Source organism: Archocentrus centrarchus, chromosome 5, assembly GCF_007364275.1.
Source record: "Archocentrus centrarchus isolate MPI-CPG fArcCen1 chromosome 5, fArcCen1, whole genome shotgun sequence".
NCBI classification, from domain to species: domain Eukaryota; kingdom Metazoa; phylum Chordata; class Actinopteri; order Cichliformes; family Cichlidae; genus Archocentrus; species Archocentrus centrarchus.
The window spans coordinates 16467005-16490056 of record NC_044350.1 but is presented as its reverse complement, the minus strand read 5'-3'; the positions used below and the strand labels follow the sequence as shown (position 1 = coordinate 16490056).

Genomic DNA, 23052 nt, shown 5'->3' with positions numbered 1-23052 from the left:
CACTGGTAAGCATGTATCCATTAAGAGGACCATCCTATATTACACAAAATATCTTCTTAACCTTTTAAGCTGATTTTAGAATCAAATTGGGCTCTGAAACATCATACAAATACAAATACGAATACCTTTATTAGTCCCACAATGGGGAAATTACAGTTAACAGTTCATTGTATCTGTAAATGTGACAGTTTAGTTTGAACATGTAAATATTAATAATAAAGTAACAATAAAATACATTGTAAACAGAAAATAAAGTAAAAAGAAAAAATTAAGTTGCCATGATAAACTCTATATACCACACAATTTACATGCTCAAAAAGGAGTTTAATTCAATTAAACATTTAATTCCCCAGTGCTGTTTAATAATGTTTATCACACAATATGCATGTATAACTATATACAAGAAAGAAGGACATTACTGCGTAGAATATTTATCTTGTTAATTTAATATTTTGACAATGAGTTTTTAATATGAATACTGCATTTTTCCAAGTTGTGGACGATTTACAATATATTATATAGTGTGCGACGTTTGGGACGTAATAAAAATACGGTACCCATAATTCATTGTGTTTCCGGCCAAAACGGATGTGCTGTCGGATTGGTTTGCAACGTCTTTCAAAAACAGTGCGCGGGCGGAGCAGATTTCGTGAGAGGAAAGTGGCATATACAGATAGTTATTTTTAGCTTACAGTGTTAAGTACAACATTACTGCATTGTGGAAATGTTGTTTATTGTGGGCAGCTAATAATTCGTTTATCTACCGTAAACAAGCTTTTCTACAAACGCTGACCTTCGGGTAAGTCGCAATTACTGTTCTCGTTTAAAAGTCAGCCCGTGACAGCGTCGTGGTGTGTTGACGTTGTCGCTAACGCTACCCAAGCTAGCCCACTTTGTTGAAGTTCTCTTCTATTTACTTTTTGATAACGTGTCTTCTACAGCTATCGTCATGAAGTGCTTAAAGGTGGACGAATACATAAAGCGGACTGCTTCCGTGAGAGAGACGGAACTTTTATTTCAAGAACTAGAGGTTAGGACACTTATCGCACCTAGATGAATCCGCTATTAATTGCTTCTATCCTCTCGATTTGAAAGCTGGATTTAATTATTTATGGTCTTCATTTTGCAGAATTATGTAAAGGGTAAGCCTGGTCTTCAGGGTCGCACACTGTGTGATCGGGTTATCAGGGCTTGTAACCATCAACTTGGAGTTGGATCCTCTGACTTGGAGCACATCAGTCAGCTGGTGAAGCTGGTGGAGCTTTCTCTTCGTGGCTATGACATCTCTGCAGCACTCGTTCCTCAGAGCAGCCCGCTGTACATGGAAAAGATTGTTTTCCATATTGTCAAAAAGCTAAGCAGCTTAGAAGTTCACACTCCATGCAGCCACATAGCTGGGTTACTCTGCAGTCGTCTTTCCAAAGCCCAGCAGGTATGTATCACTGTCTTCCCAAGAGTTAATATGCATATGTTGTGTGGTATGTTCATCATTCACACTGAAAAAAATTATCACTTTAACAAGGATTGTATGTTCTGTAGGCTGAAGAAGACTACTGTGTCCTTGTGAGGAGCTGTTTTTCTGTGCTATGGAATGGGCTATCTGCTGCCAAAGAGAAGACAGTTCTGAATCCTCGGGACAAATTGCACTGCCAGTTTCAGGCTTTGAGCTTTCTTTTGCTTTTGGACACCGAAAATGCAGCTCCATCTCTGCCTAAAGCTACAGTATACACCGAAGATGTTGTTACTGAATTTGAGAGTAGCTGTGGAGCGTTGACAAAAGATGATGCCTCCATTCTTCTTCAGGAAATGAACACACTTTTTAACACATGTTGGACTGGTGATCGAGACGTTGAAGGGGACGGGTCGAAGCAGCGTGCAGCATCACGTTTTTATGTGCTTTCTGAAATGGTGCTGACTATAGTGAAAGTGCTTTGTAAGGCCGGCCACCACAGTCTGGCCTCCAGCTTCCTGAGCGAAATTGAGAAAAAAGATTGTGTTAGCCGTAGGTGTACAGCACTGGTTCTTGCCAAATGGGGAGTAGCAATCCATTCAACGATTAAAGCAGGCGATGAGGCTCGTCAGGCTTTGACGGAGTGTGCTAGGGCCTTGAGATCCGTCTCAGGTAACCTGGGTGACAAAGAAGGTCATGCACTTCTGGAAGGGTGCAGCCTTGTGGTATGGGCTGTCGAAAGTGGGTATGACAAGGGATTAAGTGGACCAGTGCTCCTGGCTTTGTTTTCTTTTTTTGAGGAACACCAAGAGTGCATAATGAAGATGCTTAACAAGGTTAGCATTGCCACTGACCAGTAAAAATATCCATTTGTTTGAAATATAAGAATTTTTCCTCATTATGAACTTATTTTTCAGAACTTGTCATGCCAGGCTGAGTGCAGCAGGCTACAGAAGATTCTTTGCTTCAGTGTTTACAAAGGCTTTGAGTTTGCCTATGAGAGCATGCTTGCATCAGAGGTAAGTAGGGATTGATATCATTTTTATTGGTTTTCTTAATGATGTTTTTCAAGGAAAATAACAAAATGAGAACCAATGTTTGTTTGTTTTTTTCCCTGTATTGATAATAGCTATCTTTTACCCTCCTCCCTTTTCTCTTTTTTGACAGTATTTTTATTTCAAAGGAGAACAGAAAAATGTTTTTAAGACAGAGCGCATTACTGTGTTTGGGTACCATATACAGTCTGTGACACCTACAATCACAGGTGTTTCTTTAAAGTTCAGTTGATGGTGATGATAGCGAAAGCACTGACAAAACAGAAAATTCAGATGTTTTGATGTGTTTTTTTCAGTTCTGATTGTACTTAGTTTAAGTACTGCTTGTGATTTGTTGTACTTAGCTGGAGGACAGTGACACACTGGACAGAGTCCTGCTCTACTGTCAAGCCACAGCTGGACTGATGATGACAGAACTGCACAAGTTGTCTAGTGAAAACCTTGTTATCAAAGCAGGTAATTTTATATTATTAATGTTGTCAGTTCACTTTATGAAATGCTTCCTTAATTATATCAAATTTGCTATAGAAATACTATCATGAAATAAATAGTTAAATTTATTTAGTCTGCTTTTTTGTGACTTTTTTTCCATTTTGTGTTCATTGTGTGTTTCATAGTGATTGCTGTGAGCAACTTAGCTTGTGGTTTGTACAATCGACGTCTCTATGACAAGGCCTTCATCCTAGTTGAAATCCTCTGCAAGGATCTGTGCAAAAATTGTCCTCCCTCACTCTCTGTTGATAGGGTAAGTTCTTTAATGATGGATGATAGATGTAGAGTCTTATAATAATCTTATGTCTCTGGTCAAACTTTCTATTAGGGGAGATATTTGGGTTTCTAACTGTAGCAACACCAGTGTGCAGACTGCCGCAGTTGGTTTGTTATCAGTCATTAAAAAAAAAGGATCAAGGGAAATTATATTTGTTTATTATTTGGATTATTTATTATTATTATTTTTTAAAGGTTTGTAATTTGTAATGTTGTTTACATTGTTGCCAATCAGTTGAGCCGGCCCTTCATGCTGGCTGTGCAAACTTCACGGAGGACTGGACAGTATGACCGAGCTCTGGACTGGGTGATCCTGTGGCTTAAGGCTTTGGGGGACAGAATCACTGCTCACATGGCTGAACCTGTCTCACTGTGGGTGAAAACAAAGACCGATGCAGCACGGAACTCTGAGGAGGACATTAGGCTCAGGTGCATACATTGATTAATGAAGTGGGTTTTATTGCATGCTTCACATGTTTGTTTTTTCTAACAGTAAGAAATGTGTGAAATATTAATGAAGATTAACCTGGTGATTGTTTTTGTGCTTCTCTGTTCTTGAGCAGGACATTGCGTGATGGTTTTGGTCCTGATGTTCCTGATGAGAGTGTAATGCTGCACCTTTTGGAGGAAGAGCTCAGTGCTTACAAGGAGGTGCCTGGGGATACAGCCCAGGAACGTTACAACACACTGTGTGATCTGTTGGATATCTGTCATGAGGAGAGCTCCCATACACATCTACGGGCTGTTTATCTTTGTGAAATGGCTAAAGTTGTGTGCTTCCAGGATTTCAGTGAACAGACTGACTGGTAAGACCTTTTATTTGCATCATTTCTAATGAACTGTAGTCCTCAAGAGACAAAAGCATACTCTTTAGAGTGCCACCAAACGGTGTACCTAGATTATCACCATTACCACTGTCAGCAACTTTAAAAAAAAAAAAAAAAAAAAAAAAAAGTTGGTCTGTGTTCCTGATGGCCAGTATGGAAAGCAGCTGTTTTCTCTGCACTCATTATGTCACAACATTCGTGACTACACAGCACATCTGTGGATTTTATCCACGAAGCACTACGACTTCTTGATGAAGAGCCGGAAACGCCAGAGAATGCAGCCAAACTGAAGGATGACAAAGCTCATGCTTTGCTTTGGCTTTACATTTGCACTGTGGAGAAGAACCTTCAGGAGGTGAGCACCGTGTGATCAATCATCTGCATGCTTTTGTAGACTGCTGTTTGTTTGTATAAAGGTATGAGAATGAATAAAAGAGAGAGACATAAACTTTAATTTCAGTGGTCACTGGGACTAGCATGTATGGACTCAGCAGTTTAGTTTAGTATTTTTCAGGTGTTTTTATGTTTGGATTAATTATTGATGGGCTTTTTCGTTACCAGGCCATTGAGAGTGATAGAAAACGGAAAGAGTTGCGAGAGCAGACACAATGTGCGACCAACCCCATAGGAAACAATGATTTTGATTATGAGGACAAGCAGAAGACCCAAGACAGTATTGTGGTCTATGAAGGGCTGCATTTCAATCTGACTGCAGAGCACAGTAGGAACACTTTTTTTTTTTCTTTTTTTTTTTAATTATTAGTTGTTGAAACTTTATATTTGTTGAACATAAATCAGTCAAATCTAAATTGATTATTGTTGATTATTACGTGTTATATTTGTGGTATTTACAGAAATTCCTTTTTTTTCTCTCTCTCTCTCAAGAGTTGTGTCAGCCTTTGGAAAGCGCTCTGGATATTTGGACCACTATTTTTCAGAGTGAAACCCTGCCTTCTGTCAGGGAGCCAAAAGAGACGTGTCGCTCCATTGGTGTGACTGCAGCACTGTTCAGACTCATGGGAAAGGTAACAACACTGAATGTGTAATGGGTCATTATAGAAGCATATTTTTCCCACTTGATAGTCATGTTGATGCATTCATTGGCACTTAGTTTTAATAGTTATCTAAATCAGCAATGTCACTTGGACAAAAGTACTGCATACATTCACCCGTCAAATCAGATTAAAGTGTTTAAAAAGTCTTCTGACTTTGTTTTGAAATAAGGGTTTGACTTATAAAGTTTTGACTTCCAGTGATTATTAAAGGTTAAAAGAGAGCCATTTAAAAAAAAAAAGTTTTTGATTTTAAATTAATTTAGTCCTTTATTTACTCTGTCTGAGTAATTGTGTTAAATAATCATGATCTCAATACTGACCAAAAATAAGCATTTTTTATATAAATATATATATATATATATATACACACACACACACACCCCCCCCCCCCCCCCCCCCCCCCCCATAAGTGAGCAGACCTATGACCAAACAGATTTCCTTTAACTGGCTTTTTCTCTTGTTTAGCCCCTACAAGCTTTGAAAGCCCTTCAGATTTTGACTGACTTTTCTAGACGACTGGCTGATAACGAGGGTTGCGCCAGCTCGCTCATTCATTCAGCCAGTATTCTTCTTGATTTGGGTTCCACAGAACTGGCACTGGTAATGCACTTTTGGAATTTCTCTTACTTTATGTGATTTCGTGCATTGGTAGAAATTTTGTGCGCTAATAACAAGAAGCAATATCCTAAGATACCATATTGTTCTTAGGCACAGCTAGACCAAGTGGAATCAATTCTTTCCAGTAACACTGCAGAGGGATCTTCATCCCTGTCCATACTGGCCATCCTGGTAAAAGCTCAGTATCATTACAACAGTGGGCAGGTATGTAGAACTCCTCACATCAATCCACTGATTTTGGTTGTCCTAAAACAACTTTTTTTGTTTTTTTCAGATTGCCCTTCTCATGTTTTCTCCTGTTTCAGATTGACTGTGGACTTCATTGCCTTGTTGAAGTGCTGAAGGAACTAAAGAAGCAGCAGAAGCAGTCAAAAAGCTGGTACTTGCTGCGCGCAAGGACTCTGCAAACTTGCTCCTCTTTTTTGAGCATAGACACTGCTCTGCTTCCACAAGTTCAGAAAAATCTTATAATAGAACAAGGTTAGATGCACTTGCAACTCTTTATTGAACCAGATGAGAACAAGTTGATGAAGTTTTCACCTTTTAGTATAACCAGGTAAGGAGTTTTGTTTATGTCTTAGGTATAAGTACTCCAGATGGTGCCCTGTATGAGAGCCTAAAGCTTCTCTGCAGCCTGCTGGTCACTCTGGTAGGAAAGGGCCTATATGGGACTACCACCAGCAACAGCTCAAACTTGACCTTCATCAACCAGGGTATGTTTGTCCATCATTCTAAAAGTTATTGGTGCTTATTTTGTGTCTTGTAATTGTCTTCCTATCCCCTTTGGTCTATGAGCAGGAGATAACCTGGTACTTAAGTGGCAGCTGCTTGCAGAACTACTAAACTGTTCTAAGAAGATGGTGTCTGTCAGGAGCAGCTGTGGGGCCATTAATGATGCCAGACTCCAGTGTTTAGAAGCCTTGAAACTGGCTATAAAACTCCAAGCACTAAGCCAGTATGTACATATACATGGTATCGAGTTAAAATGCATTCAGGAAAGCAGGGTCCAAAAGATAGATTTGATATAACTGATATTATTTTCTGTTAAAGTTTTAACTCATTTGTTGTTGTTGTTGTTTTATGAGAGCTGTTTGTCTATATGCTTGTCTACATGGAGGTGGTAATGGATTTAAATGTCATTTTTATTTTTGGCTTGAAAACAGTACTGTGGGATTACATTACAAACGCCTGTTTACATTATGACAGAAATCAATGTTTTGTTTATTTTGGAATTGCTTTAGATGCTCCGAGTTGCTGGTGATGAAGGCAGAGTTGGAGCTAATGCAGGGAGAAAAAGATGAAAGTAGAACTGATTTGGATATCGTCAGAAACCTTCTGGAGCGCTCCACAGGTCTGTACATGTATAGCACCATCAGTTCACATAAGGCCAGATGTTTATTTTAGTTTAATGTTGTTGACTTTCAATGAAATGTGATGATTTGATCACAACTGGGCCCTGTACTACAAACCGAGTTCAGCATACCCTGGGTGTCTCTCCGTTATCTGAATTCACTTACCATGACTTTGTGTGATGGCTTATCCCTACTGCCAAAGCTGGTTGTCAACTCACTAACTTAACACAGCGTTTCACTTGTACGTTCACATGAAAGGGATGGTGTTGGCAGCATCAGACCAATCTAAAGGGGGCGTTTCATGGATCATATCATTAGCCTCATAGCATTATTGCCAAATTGAGATATCTGGCTCAGTCTACTTTGCTAACACTGTAGATTGACCATTACTGCCTAAAAATTAATTAGCCAATTATGCTACAAGGCTAACCCCACCATGGAGCCTGGCCTGCCTGGTTCCAGGGTGGGACCCCAGTAACCCTATCCCAGGCAGGGTAAATGGTTCCCTTGATGTCTCTGCCATAAGGGTCATTGGAATAGCTCTCTCTGGCCCCTCACCAAGGGCCAGTTTGCCTTGGGAGCCCCTACCAGGGGGCAAAAACCCCCAGACAATATAGCTCCTGGGATCACTGGGACACGCATACCCTTTCTGCTGTAGCTTCCTTGACATTACTTGTCAGGGTACAGTGTCTGTGAAAGAATGTTGTAACAGTGTCACATACCTGGGTTGCAGTGTCCTGATTTTTTACCACATTGTATGGATACAAATCTTTGAACAAGAAAGTATGTGATCGATTTTGTACAACATTCCTTGGCCATCCCAGGTGTCATATCCATCTCCTTTGTTCCATCCTTGGTAAAAATCCAAAATTAGTCCAAATGCAGATGCTGCTTTTCTCATTTCATTTTTCAGAACCCTCCATTGTTGTTTTACCGTCACCCGGGCTGACCGCTCTAGAAAAAAAACCTCAACAGCACAGCACTGAAAAAGCAACTGATTTTAGTATTCACTTAAAAAACAGTTTACACTGCTCCAAAAATTTTAATGCACATTCAATCATCACAGTATAACACAAAACAAGTTAAGCTTAAGGGATGTTGATCTGAGGATGTCCAGTTGGGGAGCATAAACCATTGTGTAACCATTGTGAAGCCATTTCACTTGCTTTGTGAAAATAAATGTGACAGTAGGTGTACTGGAGAGCAATAAGGGAGCCTCTAAGAAAGGAGTGATTTTGCAGGTTGTGTCCACAGACTATTGCTCTCTACTTATCCCTCCTGACTACCCCACCCCACCCCCTGTAGTTTTTGCTAGTGTCTAAAGTGTAACCGACTTTGTATTACAGTGTGATTGAGTGTTTTTGAGAAGTGTATGTAATAAGATATAACAATATATAATAAGTGGTCTCCCTGTATAAATATAATATTGCAACACAAATTACTTTTGCAGTGTCACAGTTTTCAGGAAAATTTTATTTTTTTAATCATCTTGCTTGAATCTTTTTTCTTTTTCTCTCTCTCTGTTTTTTTATGTTACTTTTTAAAATATGCTTTCTCTTTTGTTTTCTCCAAGATTTTTCCGATCAGTTGCAGAGAGCTGAAGTGAAAATCAAGCCAAGGAAAGGTCGTCCAGTTAAGAGAGCTCAATCTCCCCTTCCAAGCATAGAGGATGGTCTCAAGGACATCTTGAGCACCAGGTGGAGCTCCAAAGAACCCGTACTGAAGGATTTATCCAGCTCCCCACCTCTCAAAGCCCTGCCTCACCGCTGGCTGTCCTCACTGACCCATGAACCTGAATGTCAGTGCCCTTGCTGCTCTGAACCCTGTCTGGGCCGTGCCACTGCTCGCTGGGCAGCTGCACAAGCTGATCTGCTTCTTCAGCTGGATCCAAGTGACACCGGTGTTACCTCTAAACTTCACTGGGCAACATTATCCCGCTGTAAGACTGTAACTGCCAAACTTGGAGTAAAATTGGCTAAACTCTTCCCTCTGTGCAACACTGCCAAGGATATCTCTAAACCCTCCCTAATGCAGGATATAGTTGGCAGTGTATATCTACACATGGCCCTGTCCGGGCTAGATCCAAGGCTTAACAAGGTCTGTGCTATATGGAAAATACTGGAAGCTGGCTTAGCTTTTGTTGAGTCTACACCCTCTCCAGTACTACGGCCTGTGAGAGCAGGCCTAATGACAGCCAAAGCCATTGCATGCTTGATGACCCTGGCTGACAAAAATGAATGCACTCCCGAGGAGCTCTTCTCAAATGCTTGGACTTGGAAAATGCCAAAAGAGGGCAATGACCTGAAATCAGAACAGAAAACTGTTCCTCCTGCATCTGTACTTGGGAAGTCTAAAGACCTCATTAAAAACCCAGTTACTGCTGACCAAAAAAAGGAAGCAAAGAAGACCAGGTCTGTCAAACCTAAGATTCGAGTCACAAGCTCCTCAGCCAAAGAAAAGAGTCAGGTTCCCATTACTCCAGTAACTGTAAAGTCCCATCCTTCTGTTAAAGAGTTCAGCTCTTATGACTTCAACACAGTGGTACCTACTTTGGCATTTACTCCTGTTCAGAAGGTAAGATGCCCTCCTTCAGTGCAGAAACCATCAAGGACTGCTCCTAAGCTACAGTTTCATGTGTATGAAGAGTTGTCACCAGTTCAAGACAAAGCTCTGCCTGTGCCTGCTGCTCCTAAACGCACAAAGAAATCACGTTTCAAGGTAGGCATCTAATCATGTGAGCTTATATCATTTTAAACAAATATCATGTGAATATGTACTTTGTGATTTTTATGCAAAGCAAACATTTCTTACAAATTTTAATTATAGGTGGAATTTAGTGATGAAAGTGATTCAGAGGCTAATGCACAGGCAGAGCCCAAAGTAAAAGCAGCAGCCTCTAAGACCCGAACAGCTGCTAGAAGAGCTGGCCACAATGCTAAAACAGCCCCAGATCCACCTGCAGTAAAGGTCCCACCCAAGAGGCAGGTTAAAGGGAAAAAACTCCCTGTGGTTCCTCGTGCCGCTTCTTCTGAAGATGACGAGACTTTGGTCTGTCAGCCTGGCTCAACAAGAAGAACCAGAAAGCAGATTTCCATGGCTGCTGCAGGTGTGGAGGAGCCAGACATAATGAGGACCATTGAGGAGGAAACTCATGAAGTTCTGGACATAAGCATTGAACAGCTGAGGACATCCGATGCTGAGGACAATTCAGCTTCAAGCAAAGATAACAGTATGTGTTTTGTGCACATTTTGGAACATGTGAAATCTACATGTTAGTCATTCACACATATTGCTGTCTTTTTTTTTTTTTTTTTTTTAATGACATCATCAACGTCTGATTACAGAAAAGATTTGATTCAGTAAGCGTCCCTGAATGTTTCTTCCTGACTCTCTGATCAGCAGAGTGCATAATTCTATTTTACAACATCAGTGATGGGCTTGAGGAAAAATTATGGATTAGGTCATGCATGTGTTATGTCCAAAATGTAACAAATTATGATACAAATATCAATAATAGCCACTGCAGTCTCTAACAGAATATCTTGATTCTCTCTAGATGTGGATTTGGAGGTGCTGCGGAGGGATATGTGCGGTGATTTGGACAGAGATGAGCTGTTTGATCTGAGGAGCAGAGGTCATCTGAGAGGAAATGTACAAATCCATCTCTCTCATCCAGACAACAGACCAGGTGAGCCAAAATCAGATAATGCCGTATGTGTTAAATTAATAATGGCATTACAAGACTGGATTTATACTTGTATCTTCTCATTTTGTGCCAGCATAAGGAAAACAAAGTAAAATTATTTAAAGTGCTATGAAGATAGGATTGCCTTATAAAGTAAAATGAGGGCTATGATGCCTTAACTTTCAATCAGATCTCTATACATTAACACCTTATAAGTCTTAAATTTTAATAATCTGATCCGGTGTGTCATAGAAGAGCCAGAACAATAGAAACAGAAATGTCCAAGTTACATATCAGATGTGGATTCCTAATTACGTTTTATCAATAACATTATTTTTTTGTCTTTCAGACAATCTCACACTGGAGGATGTTCAGTCATTGCTCCGCTCAGCATGGCTGACTCTTCAGCACTTCCCTCCTCTCACTATTTATCCAACCCTGTGTGCTCTTTTGGCCTTGACCACGGGACAGCAAGACTCCATAACTACAGCAATGCTACATAGCCTGTCTGTAGGCATCACAAGTCGTCATCGAACAATCAGGCATATAGCCAGTTGGTTCAAGTAAGCCCATGTGTAATATGCATAGTAACAATTTATGATTTCTCACTTATCCCATGGTGTTTTATACCTTCCTTTGCTTTGTGTCATTCTAATAGAAAGCTGAAAAAGGCTTCTGGTGAGTTAGAGGACAAGATGGATGCTCTGAGTCTGAATGAGCTCACTCAAACTGTGTGTGAACAGAGGCTGACTGAGATGGAGAACATCTTTTCATTCCCAACTGCTGACCCCTCGACTTTCCCACAGAACCACGGACAAGAGTTTATCCAACAAACTCAGCACCTTTCTGCAGGTAGAAAAACAAATATTTGTGTCATTCCTCTTGCTACCGTGACAACAGTAAGTGTAGTCTATTTTAGCATCACTTTTGTCCCTCCCTCAAATATAAATCAAAATCTTTAATATTTGAAGGGTTGAGTAAAAGCAGAATTTGCATTATGAATGTGACTTAAGTAGCATATCCTTTAACTCTGTCTCTCTCCATCTTTTCCTCTTCAGGGGTGACTGCATGTGTGATGTCTGTGGTGGGGGTCAAACCAGGGGAAATGGGCAACAGCATCATGCTGACACGTCTGGAGAAGAGTTCTGCTCCTGTCACAGTTTACATTGACACATCTAAACAAAAGGTGGGGGTGTTCAGCAGACTGTTGATGTATTTTGTTTTTGAGATTTCTCCTTTTCAAGCAAGTGCTTTTTAAGCAATGCAGTTCAAAATGAATGCAAAATTTTTGCAAACATAGTTTTCTCTACTTGAATCTAGATGTAATCTAGTAAGGGAATTTTAATATTCTCTAATGATCTGACACCTAAATTTAAGCATTTTCTTTTCTTCAGTGACCATTCGTACCTCATGCGATCAGTCCTGATACTCAACAGCAGCAAAACCAGTTCTTTGTCCAGCTTTATTTGTAAGACCTTTAAATCATATTTTTATGATTGTCTTTGTGTTGCGCAGCATCCTATTAGCTGGTTAGTCCAGGAGATGGATAGTATTCTGGTCGAGCAGAAGGTTGTGAGCTGTGTGTCCGAGAAAGCCAAGTGGTGGGAGGGCCGCAGGGCCCTCGACTCACGAGTTGAGGTAAGTAAGAGGAACGGCATTGCTGGGTTTCATAATGCCTACTTTATTCACATATTTACACTTTGTTATACAGTAATTTAGACCAAAAAAAACGCAGGAACTAAATTTCCATGAGCAGTATGAATTGCTGTTTTAGAGTTCCTTTAAAGTTGAACCACTTTGCCATCTTTCCTCCAGCAACTCTTGAAGGAGATGGAGAGATTGCTTGGATGCTGGAGAAGCTTTCTTCTACCTGTTTCATTGGATCCTGAGCTTTCCAAACAGGCACTACAACTTTGCAAGGCTTTATCTGCAAGGGGAGTGACAGTTGAAGAGGAGATGTTGAAGGTGTGTGTTATTTATTTAGTTGATTGGTTGTCCCCACCCCGTGGTGGATCTTTAACATCAGCTTCTAATCATCTATTCCACTAATGCCTCTGACTTGTCTTAGGTTCTGCTTTCTGCATCTCCTCTGCTATCTGAAGAAGATCTAAAAAGATTTGCACTAGGAGTTTCTCCACAGTGGGATACTGAGTGTGATCAGCTTCTCCACACCACAGTGTCCCAGCTCTTAAAAAGAGATGAGCCTCAAAGTCATGTTGTCCTAATTCTTGACAAGGTTTGTTTTATCATCTCTGTGAAATACTGAATTTCTTTTTATGACTTATTATTAAATCAGGCATGTGTGTCACAACAAGCTGAAAATTCCATTATGTCACTTGTGAGAAGAGAAAATATATGCTGTTTATCAGCTTTTGTGTTGTTTTTCCTGCAGTACCTTCAAAAGTTGCCATGGGAGAGCATCTCCATCTTAAAATCTAGCTCTGTAAGCCGGATGCCTTCTCTGCACTCGCTGCTTGGACTGAGCATTCAGAAGGAGGTATGATTAAGCTCCACATCTGTCAGGCAGGACTCATGTGCGTGTTAAGGGTTTCAACATTGACACTTCTCAATTGATTTATGGCAAGAATGATACCCCCTCCAAACCTGGGGAGTGCCCACCATCGAGCGTTAATGCAATGTGTCTGTGTGTTGCTAATGAAATTGACTTATTAAGAGTTAATTTCAATAGTTGATATATTATCATTCATTTAGACTGACACCGAGTCGATCTTGAGGTGTGGTGTGGATGCAAAGAAAGTGTTTTATGTCCTCGACCCTGATGACAATTTAGGAAACTCCCAGGAGCGTTTCAAGGACTGGTTTTGCAGGTGAGACTAATACATATAAGTTAATTGCGATAATTTGTCTGCATACGTGTCTTCAGTCAGTTCAGCTTTCTATTCTCCTTAAAGTAAACCGGACTGGGAGGGAGTGTGTGGTGTTGCTCCTGACTCAGGCCAACTAGAAGAAGCTGTGGCCACCAAGGATGTCTACATGTGAGTTTCAGTTTTTGAGCTTAAAATAAAAAAATAAAAAAAATGAACTACAGTATTCAACCCCCTTTATTGTTTGTACAGGTTTCTCTAGTTGAAGATTTATTTTAAAATGTTAAATGCATAAACATAAAAAAATCAACTCTGTAACTAGACCACTAAGCACTATGGTGTACACCAAGACACGTCTCATCACTTGGGTAATACTCTCTCTTCAGTGAAGCAGGGTGGTAGCAGCGTCTTGCTTGTATCTTGCATCTTGAGTGGCTGTCAGGGCTAAGGAAAGGATAGAGCTGGAAAAACACTGAGGTTTTTCAGGAAAACCTGAGTTTGGGGTGAGGGTTTATCTCTTCCTATCTCACACAAGTCTGCCTGTGTCTGAGTGACCCAACCAAAGCCCAGACTCTCTGTGGAGAGACCTGAAGATCATAGTTCAGGCACTGCTTATCCAGCCTAACAAAGCTTGCCAGGACCTGCCCGGAAGAACAGATTGGGGGTGGGGGGGTGCCCAAATCCATGTGTGTATTGCTTATAGAGACTTGCACACAAAGACTCAAAAGTGCTACCTGAGGGGTTTCTACAGATAAGTAAGGGTCAGTGTGCAGAAAGTGAAGGTGGCCCTGAACTCTACAGTAGATCATTGTTCACACACTGACAGATTTCTTAATCAAGTGGGTGAAGGATTAAAAAAAAAAAAAAAGGCTTTCTGTATGTCAAATCTACAATAATTGTTTTACTTTAAATGATTAGGTTTTTTTGATTAAAAATATTGCAATGCACAGTTTGTATATGGTGGGTTTTTTTTTTTTTTTCCCTTAACGTTCAGTTTGTTCATCAAATTTAATTGGTATTTTTATTTTATCTTTTTGTGAATTTGACTTTTTATTCATCTCATCATGATTTAGTTATGTGGGCCATGGAGCAGGAGCCCGGTTCCTGGACAGCCAGGCGGTCCTCAAACGGCCGCTGAGGGCAGCGTCTCTGCTGTTTGGCTGCAGCAGTGGTGCTCTTGCTGTCCGGGGACAGCAGGAGGGAAATGGCATTGTGCTTAATTACATCATAGCAGGCTGGTAAGATATGGCTTTATAATTTCATCCATGTGCAGCTGAATGAAAGCTGGAAAATTTGAACACAAGAAATTGTCGGTTCCAGCAGTCATCACCCTGACTTTTATATTATAGCTGATTAGAACATTTTCATTTTATATATTTATTTTTAACTTGTGTACTACAAACCAAGTCTCCCTACCGGTTACAAGTAAAGGAACCTGGCAAAAAACCAAACTTTTAAAAATAATAATAAAAAATTCAAATCTGAGCACAGGTTTTGTTTTGTTTTTCTTTTCAGACTGTTCCCAGTTTATTTTAAATTTTATGAAGCACATTAACCACAGATGAATGGAATGAATATTTTTTGTTTTGTGGTTTTCTTTTTAAGAATATTTAGGAATATTATACAGAATATCTATAATTTTACTGTCCTTTGTGACCAGTCTCATGGCTCCTGTTGTGTTTGTGTATGTTTTTATTTTTAGCCCATTCATCTTGGGAAATCTCTGGGATGTCACAGATCGTGATATTGATCGCTTCACCAAGGCTTTGTTAGAGTCGTGGTTTTCTGCTGGCTCCGGGGCACCGCTCCTCGACTTCATGGGGTCATCTCGGCAGGCCACCCACTTGAAATATCTGATAGGAGCTGCCCCTGTGGTATATGGCCTGCCGGTTCATTTAAAGTAGTGAGCTGCTGAGGTTACATCCTTGGGTTTTTTTTTTCCCAAGGTTTTTTTGTTTTGTTTTGTTTTTATGCATTTTGAGTATAACATTATCTCTAAACCACAGTTAAATTTTGTTTTAATTGTGTCAGTAAGTTTTTAAGTTACTTGGGATATATTTTTAAAATTGTTAAATTCATCATTAATGTATTGAATTAACCTGTTTTTTATTTTTTAATATAATAAATGTGTTCTCACACAAAATCTGTTTGTGCTTTGTTAATTATGTAGAGGTAGAACCCAGATCAGGAAGGAAATCTATCTGGGAACAAGAAATATGTTGTAAAAGGTTTAAAAGTTCATTTGGAATCGTGCAATTATCTATCGTTAGCTATCTTTCACTTGTGGAGATGCTTAATGGATATTGACCAAAGTGTCAGCTGAAATTTGAGTGAGCCCTAAGTTTATTTTTTTTAACTGCAAAAATTTACAAACTAGCTTCATTTAATAGATTGTAAAAGAAGCTTAGTTTAAATGTGTTTTTTTTTTTTAAATATCAATGATATTAAGGGGAAAAGCTGAGAGTTGTTGGACAGCAGTGCAAAATGAGAGCCTCACTCCATTATACAGCCACCTGACACATCATTAGGTACACCTGATCAGCTGCTTAATCCAAATGTCTGAATGTGGCATGGTTGTTGCCAGACAGGCTGGTTGGAGTATTTCAGAAACTGCTGATCTACCAGGATTTTCCTTCACGACCATCTCTAGGGTTTACAGAAAATGGTCTGTAAAAAAAAAAATAACCTGTGAGTGGCAGTTCTCTTGCAATGCCAGAGGTTAGGGGTGAATGGCCAGACTGCTTCAAGCTGATAGAAAGGCAATAGTAACTCAAATAACCACTCATTACAATCGAGGTATGCAGAAGAGCATCTCTGAGCACCCAACATGTTGGTCCTTAAAGCAGATGGGCTACAGCAACCGAAGATCAAACCGGGTGCCACTCCTGTCAGCTAAGAACAGGAAACTGAAGCTACATTTCCCACAGGCTCACCAAAATTGCACAATAGGTGATTGGAAGAAAGTGATTTGATGAGTCAACTTCCACTGCCACATTCTGATGGTATTTGATGTGGTGGGGGGTGTAATGGTGTGAAGGCCTGGCTCGCATCATCTCAAAGGTGATCTCTGTCAGGTTGAGGTCAGGACTCTGTGCAAGCCAGTCAAGTTCTTCCACACCAAACTCATTCATCCATGTCTTTGTGGACCTTGCTTCATGCACTGATTTGCAATCATGTTGGAACAGGAAGGGACCATCCCCAAACTGTTCCCACAAAGTTGGGAACATGAAATTGTCCAAAATGCTGTAGTATGTTTAAGCATTAAGAGTTCCCCTCTCCACCAAAGTTTACACTTTGCACAATGCAATCAGATTAGTACTGTTCTCCTGGCAACTGCCAAAACCAGACTCATCCATCAGATGAAGAAGTGTGATTCATCCCTCCAGACCACATGTCTCCACTGCTCTAGAGTCCAGTGGTGGCGTGCTTTACACCTTTGCATCTGATGCTTTGCATTGTGCTTGGTGTTGTAAGGCTTGGATGCAGCTGCTCAGCCATGGAAACCCATTCCATGAAGTTCTCTGTGCATAGGCGTAGGAGATGGGGGGGGCATGTCCCCCCCCCCCCCCCCCCCCCCCCCCCCCAATATTGGAGACAGGCGCAATTGTCCCACCCAAAAATAACTGCGGAGGAAAAAAAAAATACTTGATTTTGAAATCTTTAAGGAACTTTTGAATGAGGTAAAATGGTCTGTCGGGAATGTTGCCATGAATATGGCTTGTTTATAACGTCTTGTTGTCAGATTACTTTCATATATAGAAACCAAATATTTTTGGTTCAGTCATCTTAATCCTGGGATGGTCACTCGTCCAATATTTAACTGCTAACTTTGCCTAGAAGTTAGCTACATGAGCCAAAATGTTTTGTTATCTTGTTTCAGTACAATGCCACTACCAAAGAAAAGGCTGAAACAGCAGCAGGACTTACTTTGGTGGAGAGGCTGAAGAAGCTCTGACGAGGTCTTAAATTAGTTTAGTGAAATGTGTATTAGCCTGTTATTAATTTTTAAATATAAACCTAAACAATTTTATCATGAGAAGAACTGGTTCAGGGAAGAGAGAGCCAGATGGAGCTTCAGGGTGTGAAGTCAGCTATAAAATCCATATTAATTATAATAGATCCAGAAAGAACAGGTGAGGACTGATGTCAGGTTTTTTTTTTTTTCAAGATAAATTTTCAATAATGTTTTCATTATTTCCACAGCACTTATAAAAGAGTGTGGGTTAGGTTATGTTTAGGATACCAGGTGCAGTACAACATCCCACTAGAGTTGGTGAAATGCTTCTCCATAGTGACCAATAAGTGGATTTTTTTCTTGTTTAGTATAAAATGAGCCACCTTTAGGCTCAGGAGCTGTGCCTCATCTCTGAAATTGTATGTTTAGGAGCTGCAATGCAGGGGCAGCACAAAGGAGATGCCCTTGTCTCTTTGCACTGTTTTTGAGATAATCTGAAGGCCACATGAAGTTTGGAGGTCTGTAGCGATTGACTCTGCAGAAAGTTGGTGACCTCTGTGCCCTATGCACCTCAGCATACGCCGACCCTGCTCCTTCATTTTATGTGGCCTACCATTTTGTGGCTGAGTTGCTGTCATTCCCAATCGCTTCCACTTTGTTATAATACCACCAACAGTTGATTGGAACATTTAGCAGCAAGGCAATTTCACAACTGGACTTGCTGCACAGGTGGCATCCTATCACGGTACCACGGTGGAATTCACTGAGCTCCTGAGAGCAACCCATTCTTTCACAAATGCTTGTAGAAGCAGTCTGCATGCCTCGGTGCTTGGTTTTATGCACCTGTGGAAGTGACTGGAACACCTGGGTGGGTGAGTGAATAATTTTGGCAATAGAGTGTACATGTACTGCACCACCCTCACATACTTTTCTGTGAAGAGGACGAGCCGTTCTTTTTAAGGAGTAGGTTCACTTCATGTTTTCTCCGCAGTGTGGCGATGTTTCAGACTAATGACGGTCCAGCTCCATAACCCGGAAACAGCCTCGCTAAAGGTCACTCGGCATCACGCTTGCAACATGGCGGTGAATCTGACAGACCTCTCCCTGCCTCAATTAGAGGGACTAAAAACTCAGCTAGACCAGGTAGTGTGTACGGTTTTACTGTGTCTCTGTGACGAACGTGTGCTTATAAAGTGGTCTAATCAAAGCAGCAGGCTTGCTGAGAACGGCTAGCACATCTGATGCTACCGGCTAATCGCCCATTGTTGATGTTGTCGGCACTTTAACACATCAAGGGTAAAGCTATCGTTTGTTAACCGGTGTGTTTTGTACTTTTTGCTGTCTTTTTTTGCAGGAGGTTGAGTTCTTGACGTCTTCAATAGGTCAGCTCAAAGTTGTCCAGACCAAGTATGTTGAAGCGAAAGATAGCTTGAATGTCCTGAACAAAAACAATAAAGGTGCGTAAAATGTCTAAAACATGTTTAGCTCAATACTGAGGAGTGAAACTGACAATGTCTCAGATAACTCCGGGATTATTATTATATACCATTAACGGCACTGGTATTCAAATGAAATGCAGGTAATAGTTACAAAAATGTGACATTTTTCTTTTATTAGCTTTTTATAAATTCCCCTCCTATCTTGTTTCCCGTTTAACTTTCCAGTTCACTGATAAATGATCTGTAGTGCGAGTAGGGAGCAGGTGGAAGAGAGCCTGGAGAGGTGGAGGCATCCTCCAGAGAGTAGGGGAATGAAAGTCAGCACAAGTGTGAATGAGAGGCAGGCAGGTGTAATCAGTGAAGGTGCGAGGAGCAGAGGTAGTGATGGTGGTCAAGTTTAAATACCTGGGGTCAGCCATCCAAAGGAGCAGACACTTCCCATGAGAGGTGAAGAAAGGAGTGCAGGCAAGGTGGAGTGGATGGAGATGAGTGTTGGGTGATTTATGACAGAAAAGAGGAAGACCACAGAGAAGATTTATGAATATAGTGAAGGAGGACATGCAGAGACTTAGTGTGACAGAGGAGGATGCGAGGGACAGGGTGAGATGGAGGCAGATGATCAGCTGTTGCAACCCCTAAAGGGACAAGTTAAAAGAAGACAAACATGATGACTCATTGATAAATTTATGCGTGTAATTATGTCCTGTCTTTTCCCCTCTTATTTATCCCCATAAACATTTTGTTTTGTGTTTTCTCTTTACGTTTAATTCTGCTTTTCAGCTTCATTATGCAAATAAGGCAGCTGCCATTCAAACCATTTCATGGGCTAAACATTGAAAAGGATGCTAGGCTCACAATAGAAATAGCTACCTAAATTTATTTTAAATATTTTGGGTAAATTTAATAGCTTAAAAATGTATACACATTGTTAATTGTGTTCACTCTGTACAAGAGTCTTTCTTCAGTTGCTTTAAAAAAAAAGATGATCCTCTTCTAAATATTTTTTAAATTTTAACACACTAAGTACATATTATAAAAAACTATATAGAATAACACAAATATTTTCACATACCGTTAGTTACTAGTATTAAAATTAATACATGGGCCCATGAGCATTTATGACCAAAAACACAATTCTGCTTTTTCAGTCATGTTTTCTGGAAATCTGCAGTTTAATTTGATTTATTGTTCCCACCTCCTTTCTCCTTTCTCTTGTAGGAAAAGAACTGCTCGTGCCCCTTACAAGTTCTGTATCCTTTTGTATGCAGTGGGACAGTATGTGTGATGTGATGTCCTTTAGATGAAGTCATGTTTGACTTGAGTTACATGGATGCTTGTCCTTAACATTCCTGCTACTCAGATGTATGTCCCTGGGACATTAAATGATGTGGAACATGTTTTAGTGGATGTGGGGACAGGATACTATGTTGAAAAGGTAAAAAGAATTGCATTTGAAAACCCATAAATGTATTATAAAGAAATTGCTTAAATGTGTTTGAGTTACGTTGAAATTTCTTTTGCGTTTGTCTCTGCAGAACGTGGAAGACTCGAAGGCATTCTTTAAGCGCAAAATAGATTTCCTCACAAAGCAGATAGAGAAAATTCAGCCAGCCCTACAGGAAAAACATGCCATGAAACAAGGTAACCCGCGGGTCCTGGTGCACTTCTCTTGACTACACCATGTGACATTATACTCACATTAAGCACAGTAATGCTGTAATTCCTCCATATTTTTTTAACAATAAAATCAGTCTTGCAACACAGCTCAACTTACCATGTAATGTTTCAAAACCTCTTTTGAATGTGTGGTACTCATGGCTTTAACCACACTCTTTAAACCCAGCCTTCATCTTGATCTCAACTATGAGGTTTCATGAGTGCAAGTTTGTGATGTTGTTGTTGACAGAGCATGCCAAACAACTACCACTGCCTTTGTGGCTGTTCGCAGTATAGTAGGTGTCTTTAGGACTGCATTTTATCATTATCTCTCATCCACCCACACCCACAAACAGACACAGAAATGAAGATGAAACCATGATACTATCATGGCTGCTAGTGACCCATGTCCACTCGTGTGCTGATCATCCATCAGATAATCAGTTTGCAATTCAACAACACTCGCCCACATCTTTACCAGGCATTATACTCGTCCTTTTTCTGTCTGTTTATTTTAGCTAGTTAATTTAGTCTCCATAGTTCAATTAAGCAGTTTTATGCCCTAAAGACTTAAGTAGTGTCCCACATAACCAAGGCGCAATGACCCAGGACCAGTATAAAAGTGTGTTGGGAAAGTTAATTAGCCAGCTGCGTGACGGTGTTTCCACTAATCCATTCACCTTTGAAACAAACTAGCTGAAATGGACCAATTTGTTTTACACAGGAACAACACTACAATATTAAGAAGCAGTTCAAATGAAAGCTGTCTGTATCCAGATAAACGGCTCAGTATTTAAATTTTCCCGCCCGCTGCAATGCATGCAGAGTGAGTCTTAAAAATAAAAAACTTTTACTCCACTCCATTGCTGCAAAGCTTTAGTTACTATTTTTTCTGATATGAATGTATAATAGAAACTATGAATCTACTAATAATATTTTGCTGTATTCTTGTAAACTAGCAGTATATAAAGTAGCGTCACTGGGTTTTTGCAGGCCAGTAAAAGTTTGATCTACTGGCCCAGTGAGGGGAAAAAATGTTATGTTGAACACTGCTAAAGAATCATGACTGTGATCTTTAATGAATCCATGTGTTGAATATTTAACATTAAAAGTGTGAATAAAGTTCCTTTCTTATGTAGGTTCCATTATAAAATATGGTATCTAGAGATCAGTACTCGAGTCTGTATCGGAAAATATGATTTTTTTTTTGGGTTATTTTTTTGTTTTTGTAATGTAATCAACAGCAATGTTAGATTTACATTATTCCTTGTGTTCTGTCTTGCAGCTGTAATTGAAGTAATGAACATGAAGATCCAGCAGTTACAACAGAGCCAACAAGCCTCACAAACGGGGACGACCAAGGCCTAATGAGAACAGCTGTTTGATCTTATGAGCGGGAGCATTTTTAAGTTTGTGTTCAAAAAAACGTCAGAAGTGCACAAACCTCGTTTCAAGTACATTACAAGTAGCCTGTTGTAAAGCTTTCATGTGCACTTGGTCAATTTTAAAGTGGGTGTCCAGTTAGTTTGATCATTAAAGAGGCCACTGTGGATTCACTGAACACTGAAGTGTTTGTGTTATTGTGTGTTATTGAGACTGTGAGGATTTTTAAAAGATGCCAAGTCCCCTTCAGTGCTACTTCCAAGACACTGCACTCCCACAGAGATGTTTTTATTTATTCTGGTTGAACTCATATGGGTTTTTCCATCCTTTCTGTCTTGCTTAGCTGGGGTTTAGAAGGGGTTCAGCTTAACTGGAGCTTCCGGGGGTTTAAAAGGCAGATCATTGCTGCCTCCAACAAGGAGCTTGCGTTTTTGGTAGCGTGTGTATGCATGTGTGTCATTCTGTCTGTAAACACAATAGCTCAAAAAGTTTTGAATGAATTCTGATAGAACTTTTTAGGAGGGTAGTGGTAACAATCCATTAAAATTTGGCTTACATAGTTTTCAAAGTCAACTTAATGATTTATTGTTCAGAAATTGACAAAAAGCCTTATAACTTAGAAACCATGATTCTGACGTGTAGTGTGTATTGTCGCCATATAGAAAGTACCATATAATGATTTAAAATATCACATTTGACCTGACCTCTTCTTCAAGGTCAAACTTTCATAAAATGCCTTCTATCTTTAAAACTATGCTTAAAATTCTGCTGCCTTTGTTTGTATTGGCAGCATTTAGTTAATGATACTTGTATATGGTGATTCTACATATCACATATCTATCTTAGTTATATCTTTAAAGAAAGTATTGTCAAGAGACAGAGAATGAGCTGCCTAGTTAGAAGTGTACTGCAGTATAATGTGTAATAAGCTCAAGTTATTCACGTCCAGCTATTCACAATAATCAGTAATCCTCTGATTACACC

At 40.0% G+C, this 23052-nt stretch overlaps 2 protein-coding genes across 2 annotated transcripts; both read left to right on the top strand.

The window, feature by feature from the left end:
• Positions 1 to 618: 618 nt before the first annotated feature.
• On the top strand, positions 619 to 15684 carry espl1 (extra spindle pole bodies like 1, separase). Its single transcript, XM_030729514.1, has 32 exons — positions 619 to 799; positions 942 to 1030; positions 1130 to 1432; positions 1540 to 2286; positions 2368 to 2469; positions 2850 to 2961; positions 3123 to 3250; positions 3509 to 3702; positions 3837 to 4079; positions 4311 to 4455; positions 4662 to 4821; positions 4986 to 5125; positions 5621 to 5755; positions 5864 to 5977; positions 6079 to 6253; positions 6355 to 6486; positions 6572 to 6728; positions 7015 to 7124; positions 8699 to 9843; positions 9952 to 10354; positions 10682 to 10813; positions 11160 to 11373; positions 11469 to 11662; positions 11869 to 11996; positions 12326 to 12448; positions 12626 to 12775; positions 12879 to 13046; positions 13203 to 13307; positions 13523 to 13638; positions 13723 to 13806; positions 14709 to 14873; positions 15338 to 15684. Exons 2-32 carry the CDS (start codon positions 950 to 952, stop codon positions 15537 to 15539), a joined length of 6507 nt encoding a protein of 2168 aa, XP_030585374.1. The 5' UTR covers positions 619 to 799; positions 942 to 949; the 3' UTR covers positions 15540 to 15684.
• Positions 15685 to 18446: 2762 nt separating this feature from the next.
• Positions 18447 to 22246, top strand: pfdn5 (prefoldin 5). Its single transcript, XM_030729731.1, has 7 exons — positions 18447 to 18462; positions 18582 to 18733; positions 18945 to 19047; positions 20248 to 20279; positions 20390 to 20464; positions 20565 to 20670; positions 21971 to 22246. Exons 2-7 carry the CDS (start codon positions 18602 to 18604, stop codon positions 22051 to 22053), a joined length of 531 nt encoding a protein of 176 aa, XP_030585591.1. The 5' UTR covers positions 18447 to 18462; positions 18582 to 18601; the 3' UTR covers positions 22054 to 22246.
• Positions 22247 to 23052: the final 806 nt, after the last annotated feature.